Source organism: Dromaius novaehollandiae, chromosome 27, assembly GCF_036370855.1.
Source record: "Dromaius novaehollandiae isolate bDroNov1 chromosome 27, bDroNov1.hap1, whole genome shotgun sequence".
Classification (NCBI taxonomy): Eukaryota; Metazoa; Chordata; class Aves; order Casuariiformes; family Dromaiidae; genus Dromaius; species Dromaius novaehollandiae.
Window position 1 is genome coordinate 1,781,589 of NC_088124.1, and position 23,486 is coordinate 1,805,074.

General features: G+C 45.2%; 1 protein-coding gene across 1 annotated transcript in view; it reads right to left on the reverse strand.

Moving 5' to 3' along the window:
• Positions 1-1,312: 1,312 nt before the first annotated feature.
• IGFN1 (immunoglobulin like and fibronectin type III domain containing 1) overlaps positions 1,313-23,486 on the reverse strand; it is a 44,076-nt gene continuing 21,902 nt past the window's right edge. The window contains exons 13-27 of the mRNA XM_064498050.1: positions 20,672-22,978; positions 19,868-20,008; positions 18,287-19,393; positions 14,450-17,920; positions 12,971-13,095; positions 11,772-11,913; positions 10,872-11,168; positions 8,737-9,036; positions 7,573-7,746; positions 6,457-6,585; positions 5,658-5,960; positions 4,402-4,490; positions 3,104-3,299; positions 2,172-2,471; positions 1,313-1,653 (exon numbers count right to left, since the gene is read on the reverse strand). Coding sequence (XP_064354120.1) covers positions 1,313-1,653; positions 2,172-2,471; positions 3,104-3,299; positions 4,402-4,490; positions 5,658-5,960; positions 6,457-6,585; positions 7,573-7,746; positions 8,737-9,036; positions 10,872-11,168; positions 11,772-11,913; positions 12,971-13,095; positions 14,450-17,920; positions 18,287-19,393; positions 19,868-20,008; positions 20,672-22,978 — 9,422 coding nt within the window. The remainder of the gene's footprint in view (positions 1,654-2,171; positions 2,472-3,103; positions 3,300-4,401; positions 4,491-5,657; positions 5,961-6,456; positions 6,586-7,572; positions 7,747-8,736; positions 9,037-10,871; positions 11,169-11,771; positions 11,914-12,970; positions 13,096-14,449; positions 17,921-18,286; positions 19,394-19,867; positions 20,009-20,671; positions 22,979-23,486) is intronic.

Here is a 23,486-nt window from a genome sequence, read left to right on the forward strand (position 1 = left end):
ATGCAGAACGGCTTCTAGCAGAATTAGGAAATCTGCCAAGGATTACATGGAATCTAAAATGATTGCTGCGGATTAGAAAACCACAAGCCAAAAGGTCAGCTTCACAGAGCTACAGTGTCAAGAAATGTTCTTGCAACAGCCTGACAACAGCTGGGTGCTATGACAGAACGGTCTCTCACACATGCGATCTCCATGGCAAGTTTCATTTTGGCCAAATCCTTTTTTCACTCATCTTCTGTGCTCTTGAAGCTTTTCATGTATTTTAAAAGTCATAGTGGAAAACCATGATCATTATGAAAAGATACAATTCCCTGAAAGCTTTTTTTCCATTTTGACTACAGTGCAGCACCATGCTCAAAAAACAACTACTGGATCAGAAAAATAAAACACTCAGACTATCATGCACATCTGAAAATACATAGATAGCTTTCATACAGAGCCAGTTCTCAATGAAAACTTTCTGGTTTTCATAGGAGTGCAGAGATGTTTTCAGGAAGATCATGCTACAGGGAGGAGTCTGAAAATAAGAGGAAAAGAGAAGTAACTCAATATTGTAATGAAGGAGATGATAGTCTGAAAGGTATGCTGGAAGGAGGACCTGAAATGTTACAGGGCAGAAAAAAATAATGCATGAAAAAGGATTACAGGGATTTAAATGACCACTTATAATTCTTCTGCTCATTTTTCCACTCATATAAGCCCACTGAAGTGTCCCAAACTGCAGTAAAGGGAGAGCATTTGACTCAAAGTTAAGGATATTTCATAAGGAACTGAGTAAAACTGCCAGCGATGTTTATCCATAAGTATATCCACAGTCCATCCATCCATCCTCAACTACACTGATTTTCTATTCATGCCAGGATTTCCAGTGACCCTTTTTTACACTTACCTCATATCCCTCTTTCCTCAGTTCTCATTGCCCTTAGTTACCTAACACGAGCTTTTTCCTCATCACTTCACCTAATCTTGGTATCACACAAGTCTTTTACCCTACCACTCCTGCCCTGTAGAAAAATCTAAATTAGATATTATCTTATTAAATGAAAATGGGATATTTCTTTCTAAAAGAAAAAGGTCAACCAAAACCTCTGGGCTCATCTAGAAATCAAGTCTTTTTTCAGATCTGCCTTTTAATTTCCATTTCTGTCTTTCACACTTCACCACTAATAGATTAATTTAAAATTCAGCAAAGCAGTCCAAATGCACTCTGCCTCACAGGAGATATTTTCTGTCACTAAAGCCCTATGGCAACAATTTTAATGCATCTTGGCAGCAATGACAAATCTTAATGTCACATAACGAATTAAAGGCATTAAAGATTGTTACCTTTAATGGTGAGGAAGGCTTTGCTGAATGCACGGCCCAATCCATTGGTGGCCTCTACCATATATTCTCCTTCATCCCTTTTTGCAACATCTACGATCACCAGGGAGCAGACACCAAAGATATTTGTGCACAAATAGGTAGGATCCTTGGAGATGTCCCTGCCATCTTTGTACCATGTGATCTTTGGTGGTGGATGGCCTGCAACTGCACAGCTCATGTGGCACTCAGTCCCAGTGGTCACCACATGAGGCTTCAGCTGGACGAGGAGTCTTGGGGGTTGATTTTGATTAACTTCCCTGTATTCTGGTTGTTTGACTTGAAATTCAGCTGTTAAATAAAAACAAACAAAAAATAAAAAAACAGACACATACAAACATAAACTCAGATACTGCTCCATGGGGACAGAAGTCAGAGTAAAGGATTGATTTTCAACTGTGACTTTTAGCAATGGCATTCTACACTGCAAATTGCCCAACATGCCATGCACCTGTGAATTGTAATTTATTCTCAAATTGACCGAATTTTAACCTTTAAGTCAGAAACCTTGGTTTCTGCAAAACTTAAGCCTCACATTTTGCTGGGAATTCATTCTGTGATGAACTGTGTGTGACACAGCTGCTGGAAATAAAGGAATAGTATCTGACTTGCAACAATGTCTGTGCAGAGAGGACAAGCCTTCCTTGCCAAACAGGAATTTCTTAGGGTATCTCTATGCACTCTCATTCTGGGCAACTAAATGTTCACAGGAGGAGAGACCTATTTCAGGAAGCTGTACTAGAAACATTAAAAGGAACAAAGCATGACAACATGGGTACATTGATAGCTATTTGTAAAAGCTGTCTCACCCTTCTTTTTTCGAAGTCTCCAAGGCTTCACAGTTTCAGATGGACTACTGGCTCCCAAGTAATTTTTTGCCACAACCCTAAAGTAGTAGTCCCGGCCTGGGATAAGTTGGGTGAATGTGAACTTGTTGGTGTAGATCAGGTCACCCACCACGTGCCACAAGCCTTTCTGTGATTCACGTTTCAGGACCGTGTAGTAGAGATTACTTTCCCATTTCTCAGATGCTGATGGCTGCCACGTCACTGTCACTGTATTTGACACATTCTCTTCTAATTCAATAGGTCCAGGGGACTGTGGGATATCTGTCAGATGAAGGCAAAAATACCAAAGATGTAGGGAAAGTGGCACAGTAGGGAACCCTAAAACCTTTGAGGCCATCAGATATTCTAAGTCTAGGGGCTGAGTAAACATCCTTTTCATTAGAAGGGACAAAATTTGAATCTTCCTCTTTCAAATGCACATGAACTTCTCCTGCATTGTACCAGCAGTGCTGAGCCTCTTTTTTTTATGGATAGAGGTAGAAGATGAGGGCTGATAGGGCTAAACTTTTTCACCTTAGTGAGACAGCTTACAGAGTTGTTATGGCTATGACTAAATAAAGGTACTGCAGCTTTTTGTTGATTAATGTTAGGCTGTTACAAAGAGCATGAGCTGCTCTCCTGTGGTTTGCACTATCTAGCTTCATAACCTTGTGTATATAAGCAGACTCATTCTGGTAAGGAGGTGCGATTTAAATCAGTAGACTGCTCTGTCCCGCAGATAAAGCCAAGTGATACCACAAAGTGGCTGGACTGAATCTCATGGAAAACTGTATTCCTTAGCTCTCCCTGTGCCTGCACTGCTTAACTGAATCAGAGCTCACTGTGTTCAGCTCAGCTCCTCACCTACTGCCTACTCATCCCTAAATCTGCGCATATAGATAGTAGTGAGTTACCTGTAACTTGAACTTGGAAGCTGAATGTTTCTTTATTCCCTAACCCATTCTGGAGCTCAACAGTGTAGGTGCCAGTGTCAGACAACTCAGCTGCTTCGATCAGCAGTTGGGTGGTACCATGTTCGGTGCTTATTGTGGCCCGTTTCGGCAGAGGAAGTCCATCCTTTAACCAGGTCACTACAGGATCTGGAGATGCCTACAAAGAGCAACATAGATTACAGCCCACCTGTTTTGTCTCCAATTTATGTCTTTACACCTTTAGTGTTGCCATCTTCTCCCAAATGTATATCTACATGACACAATCCAGTGATATGTAGAAATACCTGAGCCGGATCTAAACAAATTAGATCCAAATGGAAGATTATGATGATAACGATGATAACCTGTTTCCAGTGCCTGAGCAACCCCCTTCAGAGCTAGTTCAGATATCTCTGCAAAGCTCTATTTTGTTTCTTTAATTTTAACTTTTGTTTCTTTAACTTTTTGTTTTGTTTCTTTAACTTTTAAATCCTATAAAGAAACTTTAGTTTCTTTGGAACTTTTTTCTTTTTTTTGCTGTACTAAGATGCGCATGTATAACTATGTCAAACAAGGTGTGCTGGTTCAAGAACAACAGATGGTAACAGTAGTTACTATTTTGTACTTTCTAAAATATTTGCTGGTTTTGGAAAGAAAAAGGATCCTCTGTAGGGTATCTATCTATTGTGCCATCTTTAGTCTTTATTGCCCAAGATAGCGCCTGAGCTGGAGGAAGGCCAGCAAATGTGCACGCTCTGCCTTCATCAACCTCTTCCTGATACCCTAGGCCTCACCTGTATTGCTCCAAGCTTAGGTCAAAGCACATCATATTTCTGTCAGTGCAAACCTATTTCTTAGGTAATACAAGTAAAGTACTGCTGTTCAGGAAGCTGAATATAGTCAGCAGGATGTTGCTAGAAATCCTACCTGTGGGTCTTCCAAGGGATTCAGGGGGAAATCAGCTGATGAATTTAAGTATGCGTGTTTAGTAGCAGATGATGATAATGTTGAATACTGTCCATCCAACCATATCAAAGTGCCTTGTTTGCAGAGATTAATCAACGACCATAATCTCATAACCCACTAATACCAAAAGTGACAGAGGAATTGTTGTTGTTTTCCTTGTGCAGAAAGTTTACAAAGTACAAGCAACTTAAAGGTTTTGCCCAGGATCTTGTAAAAATTCCATGCGAAGAAAAAATAGCTCAGTTTACATGTCTACTACTGGCTACAGCATAAAAACAGATGGGGATTTCTTATGAAACCATTTGAAAACTTACTTCAAAGGGAATTGGCACTCGGATGGTATTGCCTGCTTTTATAATCAGGAAGCTTTTCACTCTGTCCTCTATTAGAAACCTGGGAGGAACTGGAAAAGACAATGATTACAATCAAAGGTTATATGCTATGACAAAGTTAATGACAGACAAACTCACCTGCATGTGTCTGATACTCCTACAGTCTTTCCCACAGCTAGCTTGTGGGCTATTGGTAAAATCATAGTGGTACTGTTGAAAAAGAGCTCCTTGATTCGGCACTAGAGTTCCTTGCTAACCATCACACCTTTTAAATTTTGCTATTATTTATTTACCACTATGACTAAACAAGGGGAATGATGTAAAAATATTTTCACATGATGTCATGACATCTCAGTCATGGGTAAAGCAGCTCTTTGACACACTTTACCCTGTCCCATGGATGATATTCTGCATAAAACGATATTTATGGAAAAGGAAAGTGCAATAGATGCTTATGAAAGATATATTCATTAGAACAGCTGAACCAAGAGTATTTTTTGACCATCTCAAAAATTCTTTGTGTCTTTGAGATTTTCACATGACCGAGCGAAATAGCAAGCTATGAACACTGAAAACCCCGGATGACATCCTCAGAAAACAGGTCTGAGTTTATTAAAAATACTTTTCATTTAATATTCTTTTTTAACATTTAAAACTATTTTTCTTTTCACCAATATACTATTGTATTTAACTTTTTATTTTTTTTAATTATGTATTTTGCTTCTTTTTCCTTTTTCCATTCAGTAACGTTTCAAATCTGATCTTTTGGAAAAGCTGAAGAACAAAAAGAAAAAAAACCTTATAAGTGACTATTTTGCATGTTTCAAATTTTCTCGACTTTTTAAAAGTTATAAAGTGATAGGACTTATCCCAGACTGTGGGATTCATTCCACCTAACAGTGAAGGCGCTCCGTGTGAGAGGCAAAATGCAAATCTGTGGAAAAATATTTGGGGCTCTTGTATCATAATGAGTCTTTAACATGAGCTCACCACTCTGTGCATTGTACATTTATTGTCAGTTGAATCTTCAGATTTTCCTGATGAAGTAACAAAACAAGAGCATACTCTAAAGGAGCAACGTCATACTTGTTCTGCTACAGTCTGGGACTTAAAAGAAGCTCTTGTCACAGTGACCCACAGACTAAAAGATCACAGTCCAAGTCTTCAGCAAAGTCATCTGTGTCCTATTACCTGTAGAAGGACCTAGTTCATTTTGAAAGCAGACCACTTTGACTTACCAACAGGAGGAGCAGCTTCAACCGATGTTTCAAGCTCTGCAGCTTCTCCTAGGCCATTGTCATTGAGCGCTCTCACACGCAGGAAGTACAACTCTTTGGCTTGCAGGCCTTTAACTGTATACCTGGTTGCCTCTATAGGAAGAGCACTGCATTTGGTCCAGTTGAGGTTGTCATGAGATCGCATCTCTACCTCATAGCCTTTCACATCAACCCCATCTTTTGGCTCAGGTTCTCTCCATGTCAGGGTGATGCTAGTGCTGTCACTGTTGGCCACTCTAAGGTCCCTCACTTGACCTGGAATTTCTGAAATGAGAAATTTTATGTCAACTGTTTTTTTAGGACTTCTGTGCCCCCTTTTCAGTCACTTCCTGAGACTCTCAACATTCTTGCAGTGCACTGGATATCCACCTTGCTATCTTGCTTGCAGTTTGTCCCAGTTCTTCAGAGCTGGATCCAGGTTCCTGCTCCCACCAATAGTGCAGCAGAATCTGAAACACTCTTGCAGTGCTTTGTTACCCATCCTAAATACCTCTTCAGACTGCACGTTGCTCCCACACTGCACATTGCTCCTGCACAGGAAGTCTGCCACACTTTGACTTACTCATCACACAGGAAATCCTTCCATTCCTTTCTCATGCAGACAGTGGATTCTCAGCCATGAAACAGGTCTCCAATTATTTCATTTTTCCCTTCACATATTTTAAAAACCATTTTGAAACATTGCTTCTCCACAAACACCCCCAGTCTACATCCTGCTTTAAGCATCCCCGAGCCAGAGAGATGGGGGCAGTTCACTTACTTGTGGAATCCCCAGCAAAGACAGGCTGTGACGGTGCACTGGCCTCTCCTACACCAGCAGCATTGACAGCTGCCACGCGAAATTCATACTGCAGCCCCATCTTGAGGTTAGTTATTTTCAATTTCCTGTCTGCAGGAAGAAAAGGAGTGTGTTGGCTCAGGTGAGCAGTTCCCCAAGCAGTAAATGGTGACATGATGATATTAGACTTTATGCCATGTAGAATTGCACACTGCATAATTCTCAGGAGCTATGTATAAATGCTGTCCCCCTTTTCTCTGCCCTTCCATGTCCTAGCGCACAGGTACTTCTGGGATGTGTTCATTGTATTCCCTTTCAGATCAGACACCATCTGAGAGCTATTAAGTCAGAGAATGGAAAAATACTGCTTTTCCTCATGGGATAATCCTAAACTCTTCTATACCAGCTAAGAAGTCCTAGCCTGCACCTGACAGAAAATTAAGACCTATAGTCAAAACACATTTCAGAGCACATACACATCACTTGGGTTTCTTTATGTCCCTTGTATTTATAAATTCCTATCTGCCACATTTCCAGCACTAGGATTAAAGACAGCATTTCTGCGTGTGAAGTGAAGATTTTAGTTCTAGAAATTGAAGATGTCAGTTTATCCATAGAGGAGCTATGTCCCAGGATGCAGCAGTGACCTTCTTTGTACTCTTCCCCAGCCATATGTTTACACACAATCTAGATAAAATCTTTCCTGAGAGCAATAAGAGATCATAACCCTCCTCCCAGGCATTCAACTGTTTATGAACCAAGGACTGGCTTTGCTATGATGTAGCTGTGTAACCTTGGCTTAGACTTCTGAAAAAATTGCTTAGTTGTGAGAAAGAGTGTAGACTAGGTAAGAAGGTAAAACTTCAGACAGGGTAAAGATGGTTGAGATGGAGATAGTTAGCAGCTCAAAAAAATTCAAAGAGGAAAAACATTCAAGAGGAAAAACACTGATGTGAAAAGGTATAAAGTCCTAAGCAGGAAGCAAGGGGTGAGAAGACAGCAACTTCACATCAAAGATCAGCGTATTACCTTACAAGCCGGCTGAACATTTTCCCGTGTTGACATTTTCCAGCCTGTTCCAGGGTTTAAGCTACCTACCTGCTATAGGCACTTTGGTGACTGGCACCCAGGTATTGGTACCCATCTTGCGTTTTTGAACAATGTACCCCACAATTTGGGAATTGCCAGTTTTACGAGGTGCTTTCCAGGATATTGTGATAGTCTCTTTGGTGGCACTGATGATCTCAGGGGGATCTGGGGGACCAGGTGAAGCTAGAAGGAGATTAGCATTTCATTATTAGCAGGCATTTTTTCTTTGCAAAACAAGCACTTGCAAGGCAAGTGCTCCAAGTAGTTTCTTCCTTCGGTTTCCTCAATGTATTCATATGGATATGTTTTGAAGACCTGAATTAAAACATATTGTTGTATATCCTATTTCCCACACAAACAGGATCCAGGAGCGTGGACCTCCTTTCCTAATATTGCTTTCGTGAATGACCTGCTGTCATCATCATCACCAAGAATTACACCGTCAGCCTACGGAAAGAAGCATGTACATTCTTACACCATAGGAAAGGTCAGTGTTAATCTTGCTTTTAATGATAGAAATCTGGATCAGGATGGATTTTCTAATCCCCCTGCTAGAGCCCTCAAAATATAGCAACACTAATGAAGGGCACAACAGCGAAAAATTAGCAGAAAATTTTATCCTTGCAGAGGATGGCCTGTAATCGTGCGAATGAAAATGCAGGTAGAAGAAAATGAGAAATAGAGTATTGCTCTCTCACTAGCACTACGTTCATGCTTGTAATAAAACCGTTCTAATATTTTATTTCATTGGAGGACTCAAAGAATAGGATTGCTTATTTGGAAATCAGGGGTATGAAGCGATCATGCTAAAAAGTGCGGCAGGCACTGAGAGACTCTTGCCTGTGGAGTTAAGAAAAGGCCTTGCATGCTTTCTTTGTAGCCACCCAAGGAAAAAGTCTCTCTGGTCTTGATGCATATTGCATTTCCCCCATTAACTTGTTTTAGAATTCAGATTGGAACAAAACTGAAAATTTAACACTGTCTCACTCAGTATCACCAAAGCCTACAAGAAGCTCTTAGGCTTGGTGTGAAATCTTCACAGATTTGTTCAGCCAGGATGCAGATTCAGATCTGTAGCAACATCCAAAATGCAGTGAGTTATCCTTGATATCAGCTTTAATAATGAATTTCCCACATGGTTGTAGAATATGATTAAAAAAATCTCTTCCTTACCTTTACCGACAGCCTTCACCTCATCTGATTCCAGTGCATCACCGGTTCCCTCTGCATTCACAGCTCGCACCCTGAAGTAGTAGCTCATGTCTTGTTCCACTTTGTTGGTAGTGAAAGTGGTACAGCTTTTGGGGGTTTCTCCCAAAGTCACCCAGTCTTCCTGGCCTACTTGCTGCCTCTCGACAATATAGCTTTGCACTGGTTTGCCCCCATCATCTTTTGGGGGCTTCCACTGAATGGTGATGTCACTTGAGGAGCTTTCTACAACTTTGATGGGTCCTGTGGGTTGCTGTGGCTTGTCTGAAAAGAGAAACACAACAACTGCAAGTTGGCTCTAGATTCAGACATGTTCTTGGGTTTGGAGCAATCCTTGTCTCTTGCTCACCAGCTGGGAGAGTTGGTTTCAGCTAGAATATATGCATAGTTGCAAAATTAGGTACAGGTGCTTGAATTGCCTCTTCCAACATCCACTCTTCTCCTAAGTTGTGATAAGCGGTAAGAAGCCAGGCCCTTGCTTCTTGGGTTGACTGTTCCCATGAGCATTGTACCAAGTCAGCTCCCATATAAGGATGAACATCTTTTCTGGACTTCCAAAACAGCAGACATTTATGGTAGGGCTGAACTTGGCCTGGATAATCTGTTTTTAGAAACGCCTGTTGTCTAGTAGTCCTATCTTCCACAATTACCCAACATTCAAAACTGAACTGCTGAGGCTGTGCAAAACCAAACTAAATTTGTGTCACCTTGTGCTAAAGTGTAAGAAATGTGTCAGCAAGCTTTTTTGCCTGTACCCTGATTTAGTGGATTTTACATAGGAACTGACTAAATCAAAATAATTCTAATTTAGGCTTGGCCTATTTCTCCCCAGAAATGCATTTCACTTTCTGTACCAGCACAGACTTACCACATTATACTAGATGCAGCTGAGAAGTTTCCCTAGGCCTATAACTGCTATCTGTAATATTACTCTGTTTTCCTGAAAAGCTTAAAATTAAACTGAGGTTATTTCAGGATAAAGAGCTTTTTACAAAAATAACCTGTTATCTATAAGGCTCACTAATCATTATGCCTAAGCCCACAAAAAGAGATTCTATTAATATGGAATACTAAATTAATAAGAGACAAACAGGGGAAGAAATATCTGAGTTTTAATAGCCTTTCACGGGCATATCTAAAACAGAGAGCCAGATAGGATATTTAATTAGTGTTTATCTTTGAGGAAAGAAGCTTATTATTGATTATGTATGTTTCAATTCTTTCAGTTTTCCAAGAGCAGTTTTACAGGACAAAAAGAAAGAGGCTTAAGGAAGATGTTTCATTTAAAAGAGTAACAGTAATTTAACTTGATTGATATGCTTTTTAATAACTAAGAATGACAATGTTAGAGAATTTACGTAGTTACTTCAACCCATAGCAGAAGTTTGCACCTAAGTTCTTGTTGGGTATAAAGTTGGAACTTAACGTGCTTACCACAACCTGTTACTAAATCTTGCAGTGTCCATGGCTGTAGAGAACTCCAGCTGGAGCTAACCCAAAGTAAGCATGTTGCATTCGGTTTGCAGGTTTTAGGGTACACACAAGCATTTTAGAGAACAGGCTGGGGAACAGGCAAAGATGGAATAAAAAGAGCTGGAAGAAAGCACAGCTATGTGGACCTGTACACCTTTCAGTTCTGCCAGGCACCTAACAAGGCCCAGCCATGCCAAACGACACGGAGCATACCAGTTTGGAAGCAGTATGCCCCGCAATTAGTACCACAGTCCTGGACTGCCATGGCTGCCTGCCAGCTGATGTGCCTGGATCTTCTTTGCATGTGCTCACGGGATATGGGATGATTTTGTAGTAACCTGAAGTGCGGTTACAGTCAGAACCCCTTACTGTAAACATCTTCCTTTGACCTTACCAAAGTCAATGCAAGTTCAAGAAATTCTGCAGTTCTAGGAATTTCTCAGTATATTTCTAGCTGGGGACTTCGGAAGAGAGGCAAGAATAGATGTTCCTACGAGCAGCGTTCATAAAAGCCTTATTCATCTTGAAATGCATTGTAGCCCTAAATAAGATTGTCATAGTGCTGCTCAGGCTCCCCTGCCTGAGCTTTACAATGAAAGCCACAGTGGATGTTATGCAGTTCTTACCTATTACCACAAGCTTTAGGTTGATCTCCAGGACTCCATGGTCATTCTTCAGCCTGACTTTGTAATCCCCACAGTCCTTTCTTTCACTGCTGGAGATGGACAACATGGTAAAGGTATCTGCTTTATAAACACGAATCCTTGTGTCATCTACTAGCTCCATTCCATCCTTTAGCCACGTTGCTCTGATTGGTAGCTGGCCCTCAAATGGGATCTCGATCTTTATTTTCTGCCCAGCTTTGACCACAGTAGGAACATTTGTTAGGTTTTTGAGGAGAACTTTGTCAACCTGAGGAGGATCTAAGCAGACAATAAAAGATCATTAATAATTGCAATTCAAAGAGTATAAAGCCCACCCTGGAGGGCAGGACTTCTCTGTATTCACGGTTGCTGTATATTCCAAACAATACTTAATCTGGTTCTTTGGGGCATGTGCAAACTGAATCAGTGCTGTTCATGATGATGCAGGTGAGGCTTGGAGTCTCACATTTGTATCTTCTCCTTCAGCTGCATGCAGAGTGCACATGCACTTTGCTATAGGAATATTGTCACAAAGTATTTATGGTATCATACTGTCCTTTTTGCTGGAGCAAATTTTGTCCTGAATGCATAATCTCAGAGGTGGTACACTAAACACACCCAAGAATGAAGAAACTGGTTTGATGAAGTGTTATGTGCACTAATGAATTAATGATAGGAGCTATTCAGGAAGACTCCCTGATTAAATTTGGAATTACAAAATGCACCAATCTATATCAAAAACATCTCCCATATCTGTGCAGATTCTATATTATAAAGCTGTCTTGATGACCAACTATAGAACTCACAGAGAATGTATTACATTTCAAGCACATCAAGGCTAGTGCACTGCATTAAGAATGGGAGTAGTTTGAACAGACTCACCTTCAACAAAAAGAGAAGCTTCAGTTTTTATTTCTGCAGCTTCAAACTTATATTTTCCAGCATGAATATTTTCTACTTTGTTAATAATCAGTTTGTGGACTGAGCCTTCCTTTTCAAAAAGGACTCCATCCATGCTTTTTAACTACAAAGCAAAGCACAGAGACCTATTCTTAAAAAAAAAACCAAAAAACAACCCCAACCAACAATCCAAACTTTAACAAGACAGAAATCTTAGACATATGACCTAACTCCTCTAAGAAAAATTGACAAATAAATTTGAAATATAATTTAAAAGTTCCAGGAATGCCCTGTGTGTTTGAAGCAACTGTAACTAATAGCTGTGCCTGAGCCAGTCTTTTCACAATAGCAATAAGCACTGAAAACAGAGCAATTCCCAGAAAACAGCACCTTTTAGGAAACCTCAGCTGTGCTTACAACATTCCTCCACCATAATGTGTTATTAATGCACAAGAAACATCCTGCTGCGGTCCAAATTGTTCAATAGCAATAATATTCTGGGATTATTTATCTGGTAACGTTGCATATAAGCACTAATGCACCAACATATTCCCCATAAAGCCTGGATTCAAAGTCTGTTAAAGTAAATGGGAGATTTAACCTTGAGCTACAGTCCTAAAATATTAGAAATAATATCTCCAAGCTCTCTCTTTCTATTCTTAATAATAACTTTGGCCCACGCTTGAGCATGACAGCTCTGAACTCCTACAGTATCCTCTGAATTCCACAATCTATTCCCCTTTGTTGTTTTTGTCCATGAAATATGATATATGCGCTTGACCTTATACACTGATTTGAAGAAGTATTCTTGCTGTTATGCATTTCTGAGGATCATGTCCTCAAACTGAAGATCCTCTGAAGATTCACCATTGCTTTTTGCATGTTTCTGTCACACATCAGACATCCGTATCGAAAGGATGCCCCATCTCCACCCATGAAAAAAGCATGGAAAACACAAACCCTCCTGGTGTCAACAAGAATGGAAATGCCTTTAAGCAGGAAGGGGGAAGAAACTTTGCTGGCTTTCTATCAGGAATTTTAGTCTAAACAGGCTCCTGTGCAGTTCTTCTGGGGCCATACTCGGACCACTGTAAGAATGGCAGAGGGAGGGATACCTTGACACACTACATGAGAGGTAAAGCCAGAAAGCAGAGCACTACTAATCAAAGAAAACAACCTACCTTTAATCCATCTTTAAACCAGGTTCCTTTCACTTCATCATTACTGAGAGTGCAAGACAGCTCAGCTGACTCCCCTTTCAGGACTCTGACATCTACCAATGGTTTGATGACATGACAGCGGGCTGCTGAAAGTTCAGAAAACAAAATGTATAAAAGATGCTATCTCTGTGTTACAGAAGAGCAGAGACTGACAAAGAGCAATATATAAACAAAAATGCACATGTAGGTGAGGAGAAAGCTTTTTAAAAAATATACTATAGTCATGACAGGGTTTTGGACCAAGATGTTATGGGCCAAATGGCATAAACTCATTGCTTTGGAGGACATGACAACTGGCCTGCATTCAGTATGGCACTTATATCAACCTAATGGACAATGATTCCATCACAAATCAGATTATTCATCTACAGATCTGCTATTTTAAATCTATGCTAATTACCTCGGCCCCCTCTACAGCCAGTGGGGAAAAAACAGGCTCCTTCAGGACATGGAAGTCCTATTTTATTATTCTTTCCCATTATCGTTCTTTTTTGCTGCACTGACCAGATACAGGGCAGCTCAAGTGGTCTCACTGAATGGCCCCAGTCATACTGTTCTCCACCCCTTGTATTACCTTTCTTCCCTCCCAAGTTCTTCCCCTTTAACATCTTCATCCTCTCTCAAATAAACAGTACGGGCCCTATTTACCCTTTCTCCTTTGGCCCCAATTTTCCTGACTTTACACCTTATTTTGTATTTATGTTACGGTTGCCTTGGAAATTTCTAACTTGGTCAGCAGTTCCGTTAGGCTAGTATCCTCCTTTTATATATATAAAGTTTCTAATTTCTACCATTTCTCATGTTATCATCTTGATACTGTAGCCACTAGTCAGGGTCATACAGATGCATACACGTTATTCTCCTTTTCCTATATGTAACACCTTATAATTTCTCATGTTAGAAGAGATAAGAGCTCTTTACATTAGGCCTGATGTGCACATTAGTTCAATATAATGGGGCACAGAGTGGTTCCCAGAACTGTTCAAAAATGCAGTTCTTTGCAGTAGGTGTTAGAACAAATAAAGAGAAATGTTAAGTTTTAAATTGCAGCAAAATCAAAGACATAAAGTCATATTCCTCAAAACTAAATAGGAACTCATATGCTTGTGAACTGAAGCCTGTTGCATGTATGCTCTGAATCATTTATTTGAATGCGCAGATATCTGCTTTACATAATTTAAAGATAACTTAGATTTAGATAATTTAGATAAAGTTTTAGATAGAAGAACAGCACTCCACAATATCTATCCATATATGCTATATTGAAAATTGTCTAGGTAGATTAAGAGACAAATCAATTAGGAACAGATCTCAGGATAAACAAATTTCTCTATATAATTATACTCGAATTAACCATAAGATTCACCTCTCTCCAGGATTAGAAGTGTGAATATCAAAATGCAAACACCAGCAACATGAAAATCATCAATTAAGACATACCTTTCAAATCGTCTTTGGGAAAACGTCTTCTTTTTTCCATATTGTCTGTATTCTTCAAGTATTCTTTTGCTTTAATATCAAGGCCAGGTATCTGTTTTCTCCGGTTTATTGAAGAAAGTTCACCATCAGGACTTGATATCTCATCATAACCCAGTGAACCTTCACCAAGAACACCTGACTTTCTCCCATCAGCAGATCTGTAATGGGATTTACTTCCTGCTCCACCAAAGGCAGAATCCTTGCTATAGTAGGAGCCTAACTCTCCTAAATCCCTGTCCTCACCCCTGGCACTTCCTTGACCTGAAAGTGAATCTCTGTCACCGGTTGAACCTTTGTGTCCTGATCCTCTGAAATCACTGTGAGCACCAGTTCCAGCTTCACCTCGCATAGAAAATTTGCCAGGACGGGAATCCAGCCCAAATTCACCACCTAGTCCAAGAGCACCTACCGCACCTTCTCTACCAGGGACTGAATGTAACTCCCGTTCATCACTTCCCAACCTGCCAACACCCCCTGCCCCAGCCCTGGAGCCAGCTGACACACTATCCTTGCCGTAGGGAGACCCTGCAGCTTGTATTGCAGAGGCGCCAACAACACCCCCACCTTTTGAAGATGATCTGCCAGGAGAAAAAGCAGCTCCTCCTGCTCCACCTAAATAGCCTTGACCATCTTTACTGCGATAAGATCCCATTCCTTCTCCACCCCCGAAAGGAAAATGAGCAGCTCCAGCCACACCCAGAGCTGAGAAACCATCTTTTCCATAGGAAGAGCCAACTCCCCTTGCACCAGCACCACCAACACGTGATCCAGCTGAAAGACCATCCTTTCCATAGGGAGAACCAACACCTCCCAAACCAACAACACCAGCACCACCACCCCCAGCTCCCATTCCCATTAGGAGACCATCTTTTCCATAGGGAGAACCAACACCTCCCACACCACCAACACCAGCACCACCAGCACCAGCCCCAGCTGGAAGACCATCCTTGCCATAAGGAGAACCAACACCTCCAAAACCAACACCACCACCAACACCAACACCAGCTGGAAGACCATCCTTGCCATAGGGAGAACCAACACCTCCCACACCACCAACACCAACACCAGCCCCAGTTGGGAGGCCATCCTTGCCATAGGGAGAGCCAAATCCTCCTGCACCAGCTACACCAGCACCACCAACACTAGTCCCAGCTGGAAGACCATCCTTGCCATAAGGAGAGCCAAATCCTCCTGCACCAGCTTCACCAGCACCACCAACACCAGCCCCAGCTGGAAGACCATCCTTGCCATAGGGAGAACCAACAGCTCCCAAACCAACACCAACACCACCACCAACAGCAGCCCCAGCTGGAAGACCATCCTTGCCATAGGGAGAGCCAAATCCTCCTGCACCAGCTTCACCAGCACCACCAACAGCAGCCCCAGCTGGAAGACCATCTTTGCCATAGGGAGAACCAACACCTCCCAAACCAACACCACCAACACCATCAACACCAGCTCCAGCTGGAAGACCATCCTTGCCATAGGAAGAGCCAACACCTCCAACACCACCGACACTAGCACCACCAACACCAGCCCCGGTTGGAAGACCATCCTTGCCATAGGGAGAACCAACACCTCCAAAACCAACACCACCAACACCAGCACCAGCTGGAAGACCATCTTTGCCATAAGGAGAACCAACACCTCCCACACCACCAGCAGCACCAACACCAACACCAGCCCCAGCTGGAAGACCATCCTTGCCATAAGGAGAACCAACACCTCCCAAACCAACACCACCAACACCATCAACACCAGTCCCAGCTGGAAGACCATCCTTGCCATAAGGAGAACCAACACCTCCCACACCACCAACACCACCAACACCAACACCAGCCCCAGCTGGAAGACCATCCTTGCCATAAGGAGAACCAACACCTCCCAAACCAACACCACCAACACCATCAACACCAGCTCCAGTTGGAAGACCATCCTTGCCATAGGCAGAGCCAACACCTCCAACACCACCGACACTAGCACCACCAACACCAGCCCCGGCTGGAAGACCATCTTTGCCATAGGGAGAAACAACACCTCCCAAACCAACACCACCAACACCATCAACACCAGTCCCAGCTGGAAGACCATCCTTGCCATAAGGAGAACCAACACCTCCCACACCACCAACACTAGCTCCACCAACACCAGCCCCAGCTGGAAGACCATCCTTGCCATAAGGAGAACCAACACCTCCCACACCACCAGCACCACCAACACCAACACCAGCCCCAGCTGGAAGACCATCCTTGCCATAAGGAGAACCAACACCTCCCAAACCAACACCACCAACACCATCAACACCAGTCCCAGCTGGAAGACCATCCTTGCCATAAGGAGAACCAACACCTCCCACACCACCAACACTAGCTCCACCAACACCAGCCCCAGCTGGAAGACCATCCTTGCCATAAGGAGAACCAACACCTCCCACACCACCAGCACCACCAACACCAACACCAGCCCCAGCTGGAAGACCATCCTTGCCATAAGGAGAACCAACACCTCCCAAACCAACACCACCAACACCATCAACACCAGTCCCAGCTGGAAGACCATCCTTGCCATAAGGAGAACCAACACCTCCCACACCACCAACACTAGCTCCACCAACACCAGCACCAGCTGGAAGACCATCCTTGCCATAAGGAGAACCAACACCTCCCACACCACCAACACTAGCACCACCACCACCAGCCCCAGCTGGAAGACCATCTTTGCCATAGGGAGAGCCAAATCCTCCTGCACCAGCTTCACCAGCACCACCAACAGCAGCCCCAGCTGGAAGACCATCCTTGCCATAAGGAGAACCAACACCTCCCAAACCAACACCACCAACACCAGCCCCAGCTGGAAGACCATCTCTTCCATAGGGAGAACCAACACCTCCCACACCACCAGCACCACCACCACCAACAGCAGCCCCAGCTGGAAGACCATCTTTGCCATAGGGAGAGCCAAATCCTGCTGCAGCAGCTACACCAGCACCACCAACACCAGCCCCAGCTGGAAGACCATCCTTGCTGTAGGGAGAACCAACACCTCCCAAACCAACACCACCAACACCATCAACACCAGTCCCAGCTGGAAGACCATCTTTGCCATAGGGAGAACCAACACCTCCCACACCACCAACACCAGCACCACCAGCACCAGCCCCAGCTGGAAGACCATCCTTGCCATAGGGAGAACCAACACCTCCCACACCACCAACACCACCAACACCAACCCCAGCTGGAAGACCATCCTTGCCATAGGGAGAACCAACACCTCCCAAACCACCAACACCGGCACCACCAGCACCAGCACCAGCTGGAAGACCATCCTTGCCATAAGGAGAACCAACACCTCCCACACCACCAACACCACCAACAGCAGCCCCAGTTGGAAGGCCATCCTTGCCATAGGGAGAGCCAAATCCTCCTGCACCAGCTTCACCAGCACGACCACCACCAGTCCCAGCTGGAAGACCATCTTTGCCATAGGGAGAACCAACACCTCCCAAACCAACACCACCAACACCAGCCCCAGCTGGAAGACCGTCCTTATCATAAGGAGAACCAACACCTCCCAAAACACCAACACCAACACCAGCCCCAGCTGGAAGACCATCTTTGCCATAGGGAGAACCAACACCTCCCACACCACCGACACAACCACCATCAACACCAGCTCCAGCTGGAAGACCATCCTTGCCATAAGGAGAACCAACACCTCCCACACCACCAACACCACCAACACCAGCCCCAGCTGAAAGACCATCCTTGCCATAGGGAGAACCAACACCTCCCACACCACCAACACCAACACCACCAGCACCAGCCCCGGTTGGAAGACCATCCTTGCCATAAGGAGAACCAACACCTCCCACACCACCAACACCACCAACACCAGCCCCAGCTGGAAGACCATCCTTGCCATAGGGAGAACCAACACCTCCCACACCAACAACACTAGCACCACCAACACCAGCACCAGCTGGAAGACCATCCTTGCCATGAGGAGAACCAGCACCTCCCACACCACCGACACTAGCACCACCAACCCCAGCACCAGCTGGAAGACCATCTTTGCCATAGGGAGAGCCAACTCCCCTTGCAGCAGCTTCACCAGCACCACCAACAGCAGCCCCAGCTGGAAGACCATCTTTGCCATAAGGAGAACCAACACCTCCCAAACCAACACCACCAACACCAGCCCCAGCTGGAAGACCATCCTTGCCATAAGGAGAACCAACACCTCCCACACCACCAGCACCAACAGCAGCCCCAGCTGGAAGACCATCCTTGCCATAGGGAGAACCAACACCTCCCACACCACCAACACCAACACCAGCCCCAGTTGGGAGGCCATCCTTGCCATAGGGAGAGCCAAATCCTCCTGCACCAGCTACACCAGCACCACCAACACCAGCCCCAGCTGGAAGACCATCCTTGCCGTAGGCAGAACCAGCACCTCCCAAACCAACACCAACACCACCATCAACACCAGCCCCAGCTGGAAGACCATCCTTGCCATAGGGAGAGCCAAATCCTCCTGCACCAGCTTCACCAGCACCACCAACAGCAGCCCCAGCTGGAAGACCATCCTTGCCATAGAGAGAACCAACACCTCCCACACCACCAACACTAGCACCACCAACACCAGCCCCAGCTGGAAGACCATCCTTGCCATAGGGAGAACCAACACCTCCCACACCACCAACACCAACACCAGCTGGAAGACCATCCTTGCCATAGGGAGAACCAACACCTCCCACACCACCAGCACCACCAACAGCAACACCAGCTCCAGCTGGGAGGCCATCCTTGCCATAGGGAGAACCAACACCTCCCGCACCACCAACACCAACGCCAACACCAGCCCCAGCTGGGAGGCCATCCTTTCCATAGAGAGAGCCAAATCCTGCCGCACCAGCTTCACCAGCACCACCAACAGCAGCCCCAGCTGGAAGACCATCCTTGCCATAGGGAGAACCAACACCACCCAAAACACCAACACCAACTCCAGCCCCAGCTGGGAGGCCATCCTTGCCATAGGGAGAACCAACACCTCCCCCACCACCAGCACCAACGCCAACACCAGCCCCAGCTGGAAGACCATCTTTGCCATAGGGAGAACCAACACCTCCCACACCACCAGCACCACCAACACCAACACCAGCCCCAGCTGGAAGACCATCCTTGCCATAGGGAGAACCAACACCTCCCACACCACCAACACCAGCACCACCAGCACCAGCCCCAGCTGGAAGACCATCCTTGCCATAAGTAGAACCAACACCTCCCACACCACCAACACCAGCACCACCAGCACCAGCCCCAGCTGGAAGACCATCCTTGCCATAAGGAGAACCAACACCTCCCACACCACCAGCACCACCAACACCAGCACCAGCCCCAGCTGGAAGACCATCCTTGCCATAGGGAGAACCAACACCTGCAAAACCTACAACACCAACACCAGCCCCAGCTGGAAGGCCATCCTTGCCATAGGGAGAGCCAAATCCTCCTGCACCAGCTACACCAGCACCATCGACACCAGACCCAGCTCCTAGGCCCACAGGAAGTCCATCCTTTCCATAGGGAATCCCAACACCACCTGCACCTACTACTCCTGCACCATCAGCTACACCAACACCAGCCCCAGCTGCAAGACCATCCTTGCCATAAGGAGAACCAACACCTCCCACACCACCAACACCAACACCAGCCCCAGCTGGAAGACCATCCTTGCCATAAGGAGAACCAACACCTCCCACACCACCAACACTCGCACCACCAACACCAGCACCAGCTGGAAGACCATCCTTGCCATAGGGAGAACCAGCACCTCCAAAACCACCAACACCAGCCCCAGTTGGAAGACCATCTTTTCCACAGAGAGAGCCAAATCCTGCCACACCAGCATCACCAGCACCACCAACACCAGTCCCAGCTGGAAGACCATCCTTGCCATAGGGAGAACCAACACCTCCCACACCACCAACACCAACTCCAGCCCCAGCTGGGAGGCCATCCTTTCCATAGAGAGAGCCAAATCCTGCTGCAGCAGCTACACCAGCACCACCAACACCAGCCCCAGCTGGAAGACCATCCTTGCCATAGGGAGAACCAACACCTCCCAAACCTACAACACCAGCCCCAGCTGGGAGACCATCCTTGCCATAAGGAGAACCAACACCTCCCACACCACCAACACCAGCCCCAACTGGGAGGCCATCCTTGCCATAGGGAGAGCCCAATCCTCCTGCACCAGCTACACCAGCACCACCAACACCAGCTGGAAGACCATCCTTGCCATAGGGAGAACCAACACCTCCCAAAACACCAACACCAACACCAGCCCCAGCTGGAAGACCATCCTTGCCATAAGGAGAACCAACACCTCCAAAACCTACAACACCAGCACCAACTGAAAGGCCATCCTTGCCATAGGGAGAACCAACACCTCCAAAACCAACAACACCAGCCCCAGCTGGGAGGCCATCCTTGCCATAAGGAGAGCCCAATCCTCCTGCACCACCAACACTATCACCACCAACACCAGCCCCAGCTGGAAGACCATCCTTGCCATAGGGAGAACCAACACCTCCCAAAACACCAACACCAGCCCCAGCTGGAAGACCATCCTTGCCATAGGGAGAACCAACACCTCCCACACCACCAACAGCAGCCCCAGTTGGAAGACCATCCTTGCCATAGGGAGAGCCAAATCCTCCTGCACCAGCTACACCAGCACCACCAACAGCAGCCCCGGCTGGAAGACCATCCTTGCCATAGGGAGAACCAACACCTCCCAAGCCTATAACACCAGCCCCAGCTGGGAGGCCATCCTTTCCATAGGGAGAGCCAAATCCTCCTGCACCAGCTTCACCAGCACCACCAGCCCCAGCCCCAGCCCCCATTCCCACAGGAACTCTATCCTTCCCATAGGGGTACCCCATTCCTCCTTCACCTGCTACATCAGCTCCAATCCAGTTTCCATCTCCAGCCCCAGGTTCAGCTGACTCTCCGTGTTTACCATAGAACTCCCCAATTTTAACAGCAGTGACATCTCCAACACCTGCTCCAGCTGGCAGACCATCCGGGCCATACAAAGCCCCCATTCTCCCTATGGAAGTGCCACCTGCACCAGGTCTAGCCCCATGTCCAGCTGGCAGACCATGTGGGCCATACAGCAAGCCAGTTCTTCCTCCCTGACCTGCAGGACCACTGGCTTCAACTCTCAGGTCATCCTTGCCATAGGGAGTCCCTATTTCTCCTCTATTTATACTTGCTCCATTAATATCAGCTATAGTAGGCATGTCATCCTTGCCATAAGGGGATCTTATTCCTCCAGCAATCTCAGTACCTGTAGCATTCCTACCAGCTCCAGTCCCTGGACTAGTCTCACTATACAGATCATCCTTACCATAGGGAGACCGCATGCCTCCTACACTGGTTGAACTAGGACTGAGTCCATCTAACACAGAACTTCCATCAGTAGCCCCAGATCTCTTGACACCTCCAAAACCATGTCTAGAATGAATATCACCTAATTTACCAGCCTTGTCATGCCAAGAGCCCACACCTTTTGCATCATCCATTTCGGTGTTAAGAACGTCCAACATACTGTCCTTACCGTCATGAGAGTCCCTACCTCCTACACCTCTGGATCCACTTCTTGTGGCATTTGTGCCATGAAAAGACCCCATAATTTCTTCAGCCCTTTGACCAGTCCCAGGACTGGCTCCACGTAGGACAGCATCCCTGTCAGACAGAGAACACATTCCACCTACACCAGCACTGCTAGAACCATTTGTTCCCATCATATCCTCCTCCTGATAAAGAGAAGCCATGCCTCCTTTTCCACTCAGGCTAGCCTCAGTTCCAACTGCCAAACCCTCTTTACCATAAAGAAATTCCTTGCTGCCTGCTTCTCCCACCCTAGCCCCAGTACCAGCACTAGTATCCTCAAACACAGCACCCTTGCCATGAAGAGTGTCTGAACCTTCTCTACTTCTGAATCTAGCTCTAGCATCACCTCTGCCATCCACAGAATACCACCCACCTGCTCCTCCTAATCCATCACCAGTATCTGCTCTGCTTGTCATAGAATCCTCGCCATGGAAAGACCCTAATCCACTTTTGTCTCTTAAACCTGTCAATCTACTGCTACTACCACCACTTGTCGTTGAGTCTCCATCTATCTCTGCTCTAGAAAACTGACCAAACCCCATCCTTCCATTTCTGTCGGCTCCATCTAGCCCTTCTTGTCCCAAAAATCTATGTCTGCCATCAACATCAATGGAGTAGCCTTGACTGCCTTCTTGGCCATTTCTGTACAAGCCATCTTCTTCCATGCTAATGTCCATAAAGTGATCTTGGTCACCAAGATATTCTCCTTGTCGAAGTTTTTTAGCCCTGTCTTCATCTGACAAAAGTCCTTTCAGCCAGCCAGCTTTATCTCTTTCATCTCTTTCATCCTGTCTCCTCTTTCCTTTGGCATCTGTATTGAAGATGCATTGTTTGATTGGAGCAGAAGCAATTTACAGGAAAAGAAACAAAAAAAGAACAGGCAATTAATATGTCATATAATGCATCAGCAACCAAAGAAAATGCATTAGCATTTGTTATCATTTCATTCTAAAAACCTGAAACATAATATATTTAAATAAAATTATATTCGGTTCAAATCCTGAATGTTTTTAGTGGCTTATTCAGACATAATTTTACATTTCTTAGTTAAAAAGGCAATTATTTTTAGTGGAAACATGTTTGTTTAAAATAAATGAAAAGCAAGGCAAATTTTCAGCATGATAGGTCTAATCCTGAAGGGCTTAGGTGATGTCTGGGACCCATTTAGTTTCTTGTGTCTTGTTTTCCAGCCCTGGAGGAGTAATAGAATATCCCATACACAGAGTGGCCATCAGTTCCTGCCCTTGAATTGGGATCTCATGGCTCTTGGGGCAGCTTGCATATTTGGCATTCTGGCATTTTAGATCTCCAACCTGCAA